The sequence below is a fragment of the Thamnophis elegans genome, chromosome 6, assembly GCF_009769535.1.
Source record: "Thamnophis elegans isolate rThaEle1 chromosome 6, rThaEle1.pri, whole genome shotgun sequence".
In the NCBI taxonomy this organism is placed as follows: domain Eukaryota; kingdom Metazoa; phylum Chordata; class Lepidosauria; order Squamata; family Colubridae; genus Thamnophis; species Thamnophis elegans.
In genome coordinates this window covers 70,913,974-70,926,865 of record NC_045546.1, presented here as the reverse complement: position 1 = coordinate 70,926,865, position 12,892 = coordinate 70,913,974, and the positions used below count along the sequence as shown (strand labels likewise).

Here is a 12,892-nt window from a genome sequence, read left to right as displayed (position 1 = left end):
GCTGAAAAGAATGAAAAACACTACACTTCTGTGTTTCATGCATCTATGAACAAATTACAATGCTGCATGATGAACTTGTTGTAAAGAATATCCAGTGGAGGAGGATATTAAACTACCCTGGTAATATTATATTGCTTATCAAGCAATTTGTCCTTTGAAAGCATTAATCATACCCAAATAGAAGAGAATAAGATGAAGTTCCACAATGTTCACTGATTGCAACAAATAACCTGCTATATCTCTTATTCTTGAGCCCCTCTTCTTGAGCTGAGGCATAGTTGTCCTATTCCTGATCTGTTCCATACTAAATATTTTGCCCTTGAAAATGCAAATACTCTAAATGGAAAGCATTTTGTAATTGAGAATGCTTTTGATATTTACAACTTAATGGATACCTATTTAGTGAATGGAAAGAAGCATAGAAGAGAAGTTTTTTTTCAAAGATAGAGACCATGCTCTTCCCCACTTCTTGCCACAAAGTAAAGCTATTTTACTCTCAACCTTAGGAGTAATAAATGCAAAGATTAATTAACTACTGATTGTTTATTATGTAATCTCTCTCTCTCTCACTCTTTTTCCACCACCACCACCCCAATCTGGTTTGCAAGACCAAACCAAAACACAAGCAGATGCCTTTGGAATCTCAAAAATAGGCCATCAAGATATTTAGGACATCTGCTATTCAGAGGCTTTCTGCCTCTGTCTATGATTATATGTTTACAGATGACTTCTAAATCTTTTGAATAAACAGCCCTTTTATCTTTGAAGTATACTAGATTTGTCCAACTGTTGACTCTCAGATGCTTGAACTCATACTTAGGATCATATTTCAGTGTTGACCATTCTGAGAATCCAAACATTTAGCAGGACCCAAGTATGGGAAACATTGTACTAGGGGTTAGCTAGCTAGTATATTAAATGAAAATGCAAACAATTGAATGCACTTAATTACCCTTATCTGGGTATTGTATATATTTGGCAGCACAGGTTCGAATCCCAGTAAGGGTATGGCTAGCTGATGAGAGCTAAATAACTTGAAATAGATCTATACTAGTCTCCCTTTATTTATCAGCACAAATACAACACAAAATGTAACAAAGGCAACAGTAAAAATATTGGGTTTCTGTCTGGATGGTCTCTTGTGACGAGCCGATGGACAGAGAATGGAAGTAGTGAACTTCCTCCCATATTTGGGCATACTGGGGGTTGTGTATCTATCTATCTATCTATCTATCTATCTATCTATCTATCTATCTATCTCTCTCTCTCTCTCTCTCTCTCTCTCTCTCTCTCTCTCCCTCTCTCCCTCTCTCTCTCTCTCTCTCTCCCTCCCTCCCTCCCTCCCTCCCTCCCTCCCTCTCTCTCTCTCTCCATACATACATACATACATACACACACACACATACACACACATATATATATACATACACACACACACACATACATACGTGTGTGTGTGTTTTGCATTTGTGCTGATAACAAAATGTAACAAAGGCGACATAAAAAAATGGCTTTCTGCCTGGATGGCTCCTAGGGTGAGCCAAAAGACAGAAAAGGGAAGTAGTATGCTCCCTCCCATATTTGGGCATACCAGGGGTTGTGACACAATACATACATATATTCATGAAAAGAAAAAGGAGGCCACTCTCAAAAAGAAGTTGGAGTTTTGCCAGTAAACTTAGTACATTTATATATTTATATTTAATTCATCTGATGCATAAAAAAGGGAGTGGATATTTTGTTCACATTACATTGAAAATGTAGAGAGGGAGAGAATAGGTAAATGGTTTAGAAACTGCAATGCCTCATGTTAAACCTCATTTAAGGAAATTCTAGTCAGAAATATTTACATTGCTGACTAAATTGGGAGGGGTTTTTTTCAGCAAAGAGCTGTTTGTCATAATTGTTCACTCAGCTAATTTGAATTCTTTCTTTCTTTCTAGATTTATCCCAATTTGGATAGCATTTATGATATATAAAATGCTTATTCAAAGTTAGAACTATAATTAATAGATAACATTTGACTCTTTTAGGGATGTCCTTAGAAATGAAAGAAATCTGAATGTTGGGGCAATTGAGTTCTCAACAAAAGTTTTAAATAAGACAAAGTTAAGCCAGATTTTAACTTTCTTAATGTTGTCTTATTTATGAGTAAACTTCACTAAATTCAGTGGAATTTATTTTTAAGGTTATATGTGCATACAGTTAGGCTACAGGCATATCAGATCAAAATCATTACAATATTTGTCTGTATATGTTTGAATAGATAATGGTGCTTCCTTGTTGACAGTGCAAAAGGACAAAGCCAGATATTTTACCTGTAAAGAACTGTTTTTAGGCAATCCATGCATGTGGTGTGGGGTTTTGGGGGCACTAAAGTTTTTATTCTTTTAATTTATGAAAACAATTCAGAATTTATTTTTGGTCCACTTTTAAATTTTTGAAATAGGGTATGGTCATCTCTAGATGCTACATAATTATTTGTACAAATAGTATGTCATGCTGTAACCATATTCTATAAATATTCCTATAAGATTTGATAAGTGAGAAATTATGCAAAATAGAATGCACTGGTTTCATGCAAACAAAATTATTGAGATCGTTCCTCTTTATGCCAAATGAAATAGCAAGCATCTGGTTAATTCCTTGAGACAGGAATGCCACAATCCAAGTAAGGGCCTGGAGGATAATGAATATTGGTTGAGAAATCAGTTCATTTGAGCTGAACTGACTGTGCTATTTTTATGGGCAATTCCCGTAAGTCTTAGAACAGAGCTGGGTGTTACACATGCTTTCCACACTTTCCTAATTTCTCTAAGATATGACGACGCTGAATATCTGATTGCCTAGTTCCAGGCTGAAGTTAGTAGATTGCTTTCTACATGCAATACTGCATTCTGAATTTCTTATTAAGAATAATATATACTGTATTTAGGATAAGCTCCTCCCCCCCCAATATTTCAAACAAAGGGGATTCTATGCCTTATTATTATTATCAGAATATTTCCAGCTGAGTAAGATAAAGGCACTTCTTCCATCTTCCTGCATACATGCTTGGGAAGTGCTGTTTACTATCTCATTTCCTTTTGACATCCACAGCAATATTGTGATCAATCATTTGGAGAAGCAATTCCTTGTTTTGTATTTTTCCATCATTTATGTCTTTTTCCAGTTTGTGTAATCATTGCTATTTTATCACATCCAATCACCTTTTTGGTGCCTGCAGCCAGCAGGCCCACAACATTGACAAGAATTTTGATGCAATTGACAATCAGGTTTTACCATGAAATTCCTCACTTGCTTGAAGTACAAAGGAGTTGGCTCTGATGAGGCGTGGCACGGCAAAACCGCGCTCGACTAAAGCGCGCCCGATTAAACCGCGTCACTGATGTCATCAGCAGGGCGACAACAGTGAGCGCGGAGAAAGAAGGGTGCTTTAAATAGCGCTTTGAAAGCAAGCCGATTCAAGTTAAGGTAAGGGTTAGGTTTAGGGTTAGGGTTAGGGTTAGGTTAAGGGTTAGGGTTAGGTTAAGGGTTAGGTTTAGGGTTAGGTTTAGGATTAGGTTTAGGGGGTTTAGGTTTAGGGGTTAATTTTAGGTTTAGCGTTTACAGCGTGCTTTTTTCTCCGTGCTGTTGTTGAGCTGTGATGACGTCAGCTACGCAGTTTTGTCGAGCGCCCTTTAGTCGAACACGGTTTTGTGGTGGAACCCTGATGAGGAGCGTCACGAGAACAAGAGGAAAAAAATTTTTTTTTTAGAGTGCAGTCATTCCTATTACAGTAGTGTTATGATAACACCAATGTTGGTCCTGGCTCTTCACCACTTTCCATTTCTTTGCTATTCTGAAGGACTTGCTTTTAAAGGACATAGTTTTGGTGATTGTAATCATGGAAGATTAGGTCCAAGAGGGGTTTGCAGGCTTGCTATACTGCTGGTCTGTCCCCTTCATTCAATAAAGAAGTGAATAGCTTTGACATGTTGCTATTTTGTAATCTCTTACTCATTTACACAGATGACATGGATTCCTAAACCCGGAGGTTTCTTGTTCTTGCATCCATGGATCAAAATATGAAACTAGTTGCTTCTGTTGCACATTTTCACCCAGTTCTCCTTACTCTTACAAACTATTCTTGTTATAATGAGAATGATTCAGAATATATTCACCATTATACTTATTCTAAATCTTGTTACCTTGTCTCATCTTTTGACTGGGTGTTTGCTGACCTTGTGGCAAATTTGTTTATTTCCTAACATGACTGGCTTCTGAGATGGATCTGATGGTGCCCCAAATTTAACATTTATGGCTGTAAATTGACAACTATTTATATACTATTTGTGCTGCAAATAATAATACCAAGTTGTATAACAGAGCTTCCTCTTCCACCTGTTTGTTTTGGTAGCTCAGTAACAGACAACAATTGAATATCATGGAGCAAGAACTTTTTCTATGAGAGCAATTTCTTTTCAGATCACTAACGACCACATGTGCATAGCTGAGTGCCATATTTTTTTATGGGAAAAGGTTGTACCTTTCTACCTACTTGACAGCCAGTTTGGTGTAATGGTTAAGGCTGCTAGAAACTCTTGGTCCAGTAGTAACTCTTTTTCAGTGTTAGGAAGGAGGCACTCCTGAAAAACCTTATCTAAAGTTTTAAAAAATTGACTTGAAGGCATAAAATAATAAACAAATGAACGAATTATACCTACTTATCCTAAGTCACCCAGACTGGTCTGTTGACAACTTAACTATATCTAAATAGCTAACAGATTGCTTGGGGAAGGGGGTTTCATGAATCATAATTTTGTCAATACACATGGTGCTTTTTCTTGTGGTTTGTTGAAGGATGCATGTTTTATCAGGACCGTCCTTTAAATGCATAAGGCCTTTTCAATGGGAAAAAATGAAGAAATGCCTGGGTGAAAAAAAGAGAATTACTGCTTAGTTAGGAATTACTCCCAATTCCTTGTTCTACTTAATACTCTACCCTTAGCACTGAAACTTTTATCTGTAAATCACACCATAGTCTTCTAGATCAAATCAGCCTACAGGTTCTAATGTTTATAGATCATGTTCAGTGTTGATCCTATCTTTAGCATCACCAGAGGGTTTCTAACTAAGGAAGGCAGTGTTTTTAACTCACTGCCATCTGCTGCCATCAGATGGAAAACACTTTTTAGATTGTAATCTTATAATTTTTTGCACAGATTGGAATTCCATCATCAATTATTTCATCTCTGATGATTTCAGCATCCATTTTTTTCACTTGAAGAGATTGGTAAACCCGAATTGATATCCAAGAATTTTTAAGTATTATCCTCACATTTCTGTTCTCTTCTATTATTGCTGAGACAAGTTGTTCATAATAGGAAATTACTTTTTTAAAAAGTTTGGGTGCATCCTTAGGACTTCCTGCTGTGCTTGAAGTTTCATGAAATGCAAGGTTCTCATCGCTCATCTAAACTTCCAGTGGGTTTTTATTCCCCCCTTTATTAATGATTAGACATCATTATTACATAAGCATCAGTGGTGAGTTTCAAATTTTTTTCGAACCTACTCTGTGGGTGTGGCCTCCTTTGTGGGAGTGGCTTGCCGGCCATGTGACCTGGTGGGAGTGGCTTGCTGCCCATGTGTTTTCTTTCTTTCTTTCTCTCTCTCTCTCCTTTTGTCTCTCTGTCCTTTTTTCCTTTCATCTCTCTCACTCTTTCTTTCTTCCTTCCTTCCTTCCTTCCTTCCTGTGTGTGTGTGTGTCAGTGGTGAGTTTCAAAAAATTTTGGAACCTCTTCTGTAGGTGTGGCCTGCTTTCTGGTGGAACCTCTTCTAACCAGTTCGGTAGATTTGACGAATCGGTTCTACCGAACTGGTGCGAACTGGTAGGAACCCACCTCTGATAAGCATCTATAAAAACTCATTGACCTCTGAATGGTAAGCAGTTGCAGTTTTACCACATTTCTCCATTTCCAAATTTTAGGCCTCTGTTAACAAGCAGAACATTCCCAACTTGAAATACTGTTTATTGCATAATGAAATGATCTTGCTGTGACATCTACAGATATTTGAAGTGCCATATGGAAGTGACAGCAAAAAGGGACAAAGTCTGTTTCCATATCTGGACCCTTCAGTTCTAGTATACCTTCAGATTTGGTGTACAATTTGGAATTTTTCCTAGATTCTCAGGTCCTGTTTGAGCAACTAGCAGTACAGTTAGGAAGGGCTTTCATAAGAGACATCTTACTTGCCACTTGCACCCATTCATTGACCCAGAAGCACTATTTGCTGTTACTTAATCTTTGGTCACCTTGTATTTGTTTATTAGTGCATTTTAAATGGGGCTGCCTTTGAAGAGTACTTGAAAGCTACAGCTGGTCCATAGTGTATGGCACTGGTAGTTCTTAGCTTATCTCTGTACACCTATGTAACTAACACCTATACTAGGGACCTCTGTGTGCAGTTCAAGGTCCTCATTATTATCTGTAAGGCTTTTCATGGCCCAGGCTAGGCTTATTTATAAAACCACGTACTCCAGTTATTTCTGCTTGTCCCCACAAAGTCTGAGGAGGTTGGTAAGGTCCTCTATCAAACAAAGTTGTTTAATGGGAACCCAAAAATATGGCTACTCTTACGATACCTACCCTCAGAGCAGATACCATACTCCCTGAGATTCATTTGATTCCTACCTGGCCAGACCTTCAGAAGGCACTAAAGACCCTAGGGCTCTTTAATAGGTCCTTCATTGAACTGCACCTACATAGAGGGAAGAATCCATTGGGGTAACCAAAGACTCTGCCTTAGTCCCAGTACTCTTCAATATCATCATCAGTGATTTAGACGATGGGATAGAATGGAACTCATCAACCTATTTGTAGATAACACCAAACTGGTAGGAATAGCCAACACTCCAGAAGATAAGCTCAAGGAAGTATCTGCTCTGTAGGCAGGTGCCATATGAGAAGAAAATGAAATGCACAGGTACAGAATAGGTGGTACCTGGCTCAATAGTAATAACTGCAAGAGGGATTTTGGAGTCCTACTGGACAGGCATTTAAATATGAGCCAGCAGTGTGCTGAAGCTGCCAAAAAAGCCAATGCTGCTTTCACAGAGGAATAGAATCAAGTTCATTTGAAGTGTTACTACCACGTTATACTGCACTGGTAAGACCACACTTGGAATATTCCACCATGATTTTAAAAAGATATTGAGATAATAGAAAGAGTGCAAAAGTTGTTTAGGGGGCTGGAGGCTTAAACATATGAAGAACAGTTGCAGGAAATGGGTATGTGTAGTTTGATGGAAAGAAGTATTAGGAGTGACATGATAGGTGTGTTCCAATAGGGGCTACCACAAAGAAGAGGGAAATCAACCTATTCTCAAAAGCACAAGGCACAACAAGAAGCAATAGATGGAAACTAATCAAGGAGAGAAGCAACCTAGAACTAAGGAGAAATTTCCTGACAATTAATCAGTGGAACAACTTGCCTCTAGAAGTTGTGCATGCTCCAACTCTGGAAGGTTTTAAAGAAGAGATTGGACAACCATTTCTCTGAAATGGTAGGGTTTCCTGCTTGAGCAGGGAGTTGGACTGGAAGACCTCCAAGGTCCTTCCAACTCTCTTATTTTGTTAGACCTGATTCTTCCCTTAGACGCTGAGCCTGACTTGATTATGTGATTCTATCTTAAGTCATCCTGGGCTTGATTTTGTTGTTGTTAATTATTTCTGGGAGCTTTTAATAGATTCTTAGTACATTTCAAGTAGGATAAATCAAGTACCGTATTTTCACCCATATAACCCGCGGGTTATATGCGGTTTTTACATGCACAGCGCCCCCCTGCGGGTTATATGCGTGGGCGGGGTATACAGAAAATATTTTACACGATCGGAGGCTTACACGATCGGAGGCTTGCTTCTTTCTCCGTTTCTTCCCCCACCCCGATCTCAGCTGTTTCCTTCTCCTTCGTTCCTTTCCTCTTCCCCAGCGTGCGCAGGCTTCTTTCTCCGTTTCTTCCCCCACCCCGATCTCAGCTGTTTCCTTCTCCTTCGTTCCTTTCCTCTTCCCCAGCGTGCGCAGGCTTCTTTCTCCGTTTCTTCCCCCACCCCGATCTCAGCTGTTTCCTTCTCCTTCGTTCCTTTCCTCTTCCCCAGCGTGCGCAGGCTTCTTTCTCCGTTTCTTCCCCCACCCCGATCTCAGCTGTTTCCTTCTCCTTCGTTCCTTTCCTCTTCCCCAGCGTGCGCAGGCTTCTTTCTCCGTTTCTTCCCCCACCCCGATCTCAGCTGTTTCCTTCTCCTTCGTTCCTTTCCTCTTCCCCAGCGTGCGCAGGCTTCTTTCTCCGTTTCTTCCCCACCCCGATCTCAGCTGTTTCCTTCTCCTTCGTTCCTTTCCTCTTCCCCAGCGTGCGCAGGCTTCTTTCTTTCTCCGTTTCTTCCCCCCCCCCATCTCAGCTGTTTCCCTTCTCTTTTACTCGCCGCGGGTTATATGCGTGGGCGGGTTATATGCGTGTGCGGGGTATACGGGAAACATTTTACACGATCCAGAAAACCCGCGGGTTATATGCGTGTGCGGGTTATCTGCGTGGGCGGGGTATATGGGTGAAAATACGGTAAGTCTCACTGTATTTCTGGCATGGCAGGCTCAGTTTCTATGTCAAATTCTGCAGTGGTGGCAATTTTTTTTGAATATTTTCATCAATTAGGATTTAAATAACTGCATCTTTTTAAAAAATATGTAGCAAATGCCACTAGTTTTGGATCTGCTGAATTGGTATAGAATAGAAAAGATTTGGCATGCCTCTCCCTTCAAATCTTTAACTATTTTCAGACCTAAAGAATCTTAAATCAAATAATTTAGGGATTCATTGGATTTGGATCTCCCAAATGTATTTTAGTCACCATGGAAGTTAAACTTCATTGGGACCAGTATTGCATTAGTAACATGGTAGATGATTAAAATAACCAAAATGAGGCCAGGAGCCAAATTGCAGTTTTTCCTTTTCTTGACTGTTCTGGATACTGGAGCAATTTATAATTTAATATCTGTACACGTTTTGATTACAGAGAATATCCCATTTTCCAGATAATGTTTGCTGCTGTAATAATGTACATCAACCAGAGGATATTCCTTGTCTCACTTAGTTAATACATGCCTTCTATGAGTGAATAATGTATAACTTTCTTCAGTACTAGTATCCACTTTGTGGACAAGTCAATGCTATCTACTTAGCTAGTGTGGGATGTGAAGAGAACCTCTCTGAGGCTACAGGTGTATCTTTGCTCATTGATGAAAGTAGCTGCTTTGATTGTTAGGTTTCTCAGTGCTAATAATTTGCTAACTTGCATGGCATTTCCTCATTCTATTTCAGAAAATTTAAAATACAGCATACATTACATTACATTATGTATATTACATATGTAACAATACACATACATTATATATGCATGTATATTATATATGTACATAATATATTAATGGTGTACTGTATTTTAAATTATGTTACTTGAACTTGGACCCTAAATAAATAGTTTTCATGTCTTTTATGCCTATCCTGTCTTGAGTCTGAGTTTTATGTGAGCCAGGATGCTTTACTATCATTTATATTTTTCCCATATCCCTTTATGCTTTGGGAAGCATCTCTACTTTGCCTTAATGGCCCAGCAAGTCTTAGCTTGTTGAATTCAACACATGCCACTTTTAAAAAACCTGCAGAATGGGGCTCTCTTACTGCTTAAAGAAACATTTCTTTTCTCTCCCCAAAGTAGAGCACTGTGAGTTGTGAGCGCCATGATTTTTTTCTATCAAAGTGAAATTCCCTGATTCCTGAGTTCATGGACCTCTCACTCTTGAGAGGTCCAACTCATTCTTGAGTTGGACCTCTCACTCTTGACAGTATCATCAAGAGCCTTTCTGGTGGGCACTTTTCTTTGAGAGATCTGCACATTAGTGACATCATTGGCCACTTTTCTATGGATGTTTGAGAAAGAACAGGTGCCTCATTCAGCCAGGTGGTTTTCTGTTTTAACCTGACAAACCTGCCTTGCCTTTAGTATAACTTACAAGTTGCTATTCTACTTGTTGTGTAAAGCACAGAAAACTCTTAACAACAATAGGTTGCTTAAACCCATATTCCATCCACCTGAAATCTTGGCTCTTTGTTCTTATGGGCTTAGGTCTTACCTGCATTGTGGAGCTGTGGGAAAAACTTCATTGCATATGTATAGAGAAGGGCTTTTTTCATGTCCAAAAGCTCCAGAAAGAACATTTTGCATAGGCAGAGAAACTTATTTGCTTGAAAGTTTACCTAAATAAGCCAAATATATTCATAGATAAAGTTTGTTCTTAAAATTGAGGTTTTTCTGTCTTAATTTTTGTACAGGAGTTTTGAGAAGGAAATAAAAAGCATACACATAACATTTTCATACAGCAAATTATCCTCTCCCAGTCTACTTAAAGGTATGCTAAATTCTGAGCTCTGCTATCTAACCATAAGGCTTCTTCAGTCATTGAAGGAAGCTACATATTTCCTAAATCACAGGATTGTGTAGTGGGCATAAAAGCCTGAATGCCTGAGGAGTTTCTTTGACAGCATGGAAACTGATTAAATTGGATCGCTTAAACACCTTTTGTTTGTCACAAGATTTGATAAAGTTATTGTAGTTTCCAGATTAGCAGCCCAAATTATGTAGTTTCCCAGAGTTACACTAAGAATTAGGATACTATATAATAGGACAAATTTAGTTTTGTCTTGTTATTTTTTATGTGTGTCATTAACTAAGTCACATATAGTATATATGTTGGTAGAATGTTCCAAATGGCATCCCTTGTAATCTTGGAAACCTCATGATCTAAAATTGAGTATTGGTAAATATTTTTAAGAATTTACCCTTTTCTCATTACTTTCTCACTGCTGTCCTGTGAATTTGAATTGCCTTCATTTTCTAAGGACAGATTTCCAAACCTGATGCTGACTTTCAACAGTTTTACCAAACCAAGTTGATTTGAACAGAAATACATTATTCTTTATTCATGAGAAATACATTCCACCGTAAAAGAGGACTAACACATGCGGTGGGCAGCAAGATTTAAATGATACAAATCTCAAAAGTCTTAACTAAATATAGTAAATTCTTCTCAAGGCTATGTGAATGACAACTTCTTATTTTGGGGTCACACAAGAAATAGCATTTTTTTTTCTATTCCATCCTTTAACAGTTCTTGAAGATTTTGAAATAGAGTTTAAGGGCAATTTGCATGTGGATTAGAGGTTCTTTTAAAGAAGAATAGATCGTGGAATAAATTACAGGTTTTCATGAGGTGCAGAAACTAAGGGTAGGAAAAGAGTACTAAGAAAAATTATCAAGAAAACTTGGACAGGAGCAGAAAGCAAAAACAATTAAATATGGGAGGCAGTTATGAACCCTGTCTCAAGCTTCAAGTGAAACTGCAGGGAACACTGCAGTCGGAAAATGACACTTCCTGTTCTAGTGCACTGGATGTCACAAAATTAAACTCTGTCCTGGGCTGGTTTTTCTCATTCTTGCTTATCATGTATCCCTCTTCTGTTCTCTTCTGTCTCTACAGAAAGTGATGCTTCCTACAGGTGCTGCATTCCGATGGTTTCAATAGGAACAAGAATCCCAAAGCTCTATCCTCCAGTGCAATGTCACTGCTTGCTTGTGTTGTCTCAGGCAAGGAATTTTTTGACGGAAATAAATGGATGCACCTATGTCTTCTTTAGAACCAAAAATATTTTCTTGCAGATTTCATTCCTTTTTTTAATATAATTTTTGGCATTTGTTTAACATCTTTTAAGTACTAGTAAAGCATTAATGTTTTCAAATAATTTTTTTTAAAGAATCCATAAAGTATCAAGATGTAATAGAGTATGGACAATCAATCAATTTGTTTTCCTGTGTTTTGATGTTGATGTTGTTTATGTGTGGAAGATGCAGTTCTTGTGTAGAGAATGTAAATTTACAGTAACCTTTTAAATCTAGTTACTAATACGCACTACTGTAATTAGCACAGCAGTTTCTTCATTTATCTGATTGATTTCCATCATTAAAGAAAAATAGTGTGGCTAGTTTCTAGAATGCCTCAATTCATGTTTATAAATGAACATATATTTAAAATAAGGTAGTTTCTTTTCCCTAATTCTACAAATAAGACGAGATTTAATCAGCAAGATGTCTGGTCTTATAAAATGGAAATATATTGAAAACTGGCATTTTTTTAAAAAGAAAAGCAAAAATAATAAAATTTAGATCAAATAAAATTGCATACTATAGTAAACCCAGAACTAATTGCAATGATTCACTTTTAGAGACCATTTGGAAATATTGCTGGAATTCCAATGTAAGCTGTTGCAGAACCTGTGCTGAAAAAATATAGAAGTCCTTTTTTATGTTGAAAAACCCTCATCTCCTGCTTTCTTACCATCTCTAATTGAAAGCCTGTTTGTAATGTTCTAGCAATTCAAGCTAAGCTGTTTTGTGAATAAAAATGAAAGCATGTTTTGTGTCATGGTTTTCATCTTCATTATTCTGTCCATCTTGGGTGCATGTCAGGTTGCTTGGTGGGGGTACCAAGTCTAAAGTGACCTGTTACATGTTGTTTTTTCCTATAACATTTTCCAATGTTGGCCTTTCTTGGTCTCAAAAAATTTAAGTGGGTTTGATAATACTTAAGCATTTTGGTTCTTATTTTTAATGTAAGGTATACATGTTTAATAGTACGAATATCATAATTTTATGTTTCCTTCTGCAGTCTACATATATGATTGATTATCTAATCTGATCATATTCCACAAATATATGATGTACTGAATCTGGGTTTGGTATAACCTTATTAACCGTTTGGTTAGACAAACAATTAAACATTCAATGAATAAAATTATGTTTTAATC

At 37.7% G+C, this 12,892-nt stretch overlaps 1 protein-coding gene across 8 annotated transcripts in view; it reads left to right on the top strand.

The window, feature by feature from the left end:
• Positions 1–12,510, top strand: part of CXXC5 (CXXC finger protein 5) — a 109,944-nt gene extending 97,434 nt beyond the window's left edge. For all 8 annotated transcript variants that reach the window (XR_004255636.1, XM_032219946.1, XM_032219940.1 and 5 more), the window contains one exon: positions 11,569–12,510. Coding sequence is in view for 7 of the 8 variants with exons in the window: in XM_032219946.1 (XP_032075837.1) it covers positions 11,569–11,613 (45 nt within the window). In the remaining variant the exon portion in view is untranslated. The remainder of the gene's footprint in view (positions 1–11,568) is intronic.
• The last annotated feature ends 382 nt before the right edge of the window (positions 12,511–12,892 follow it).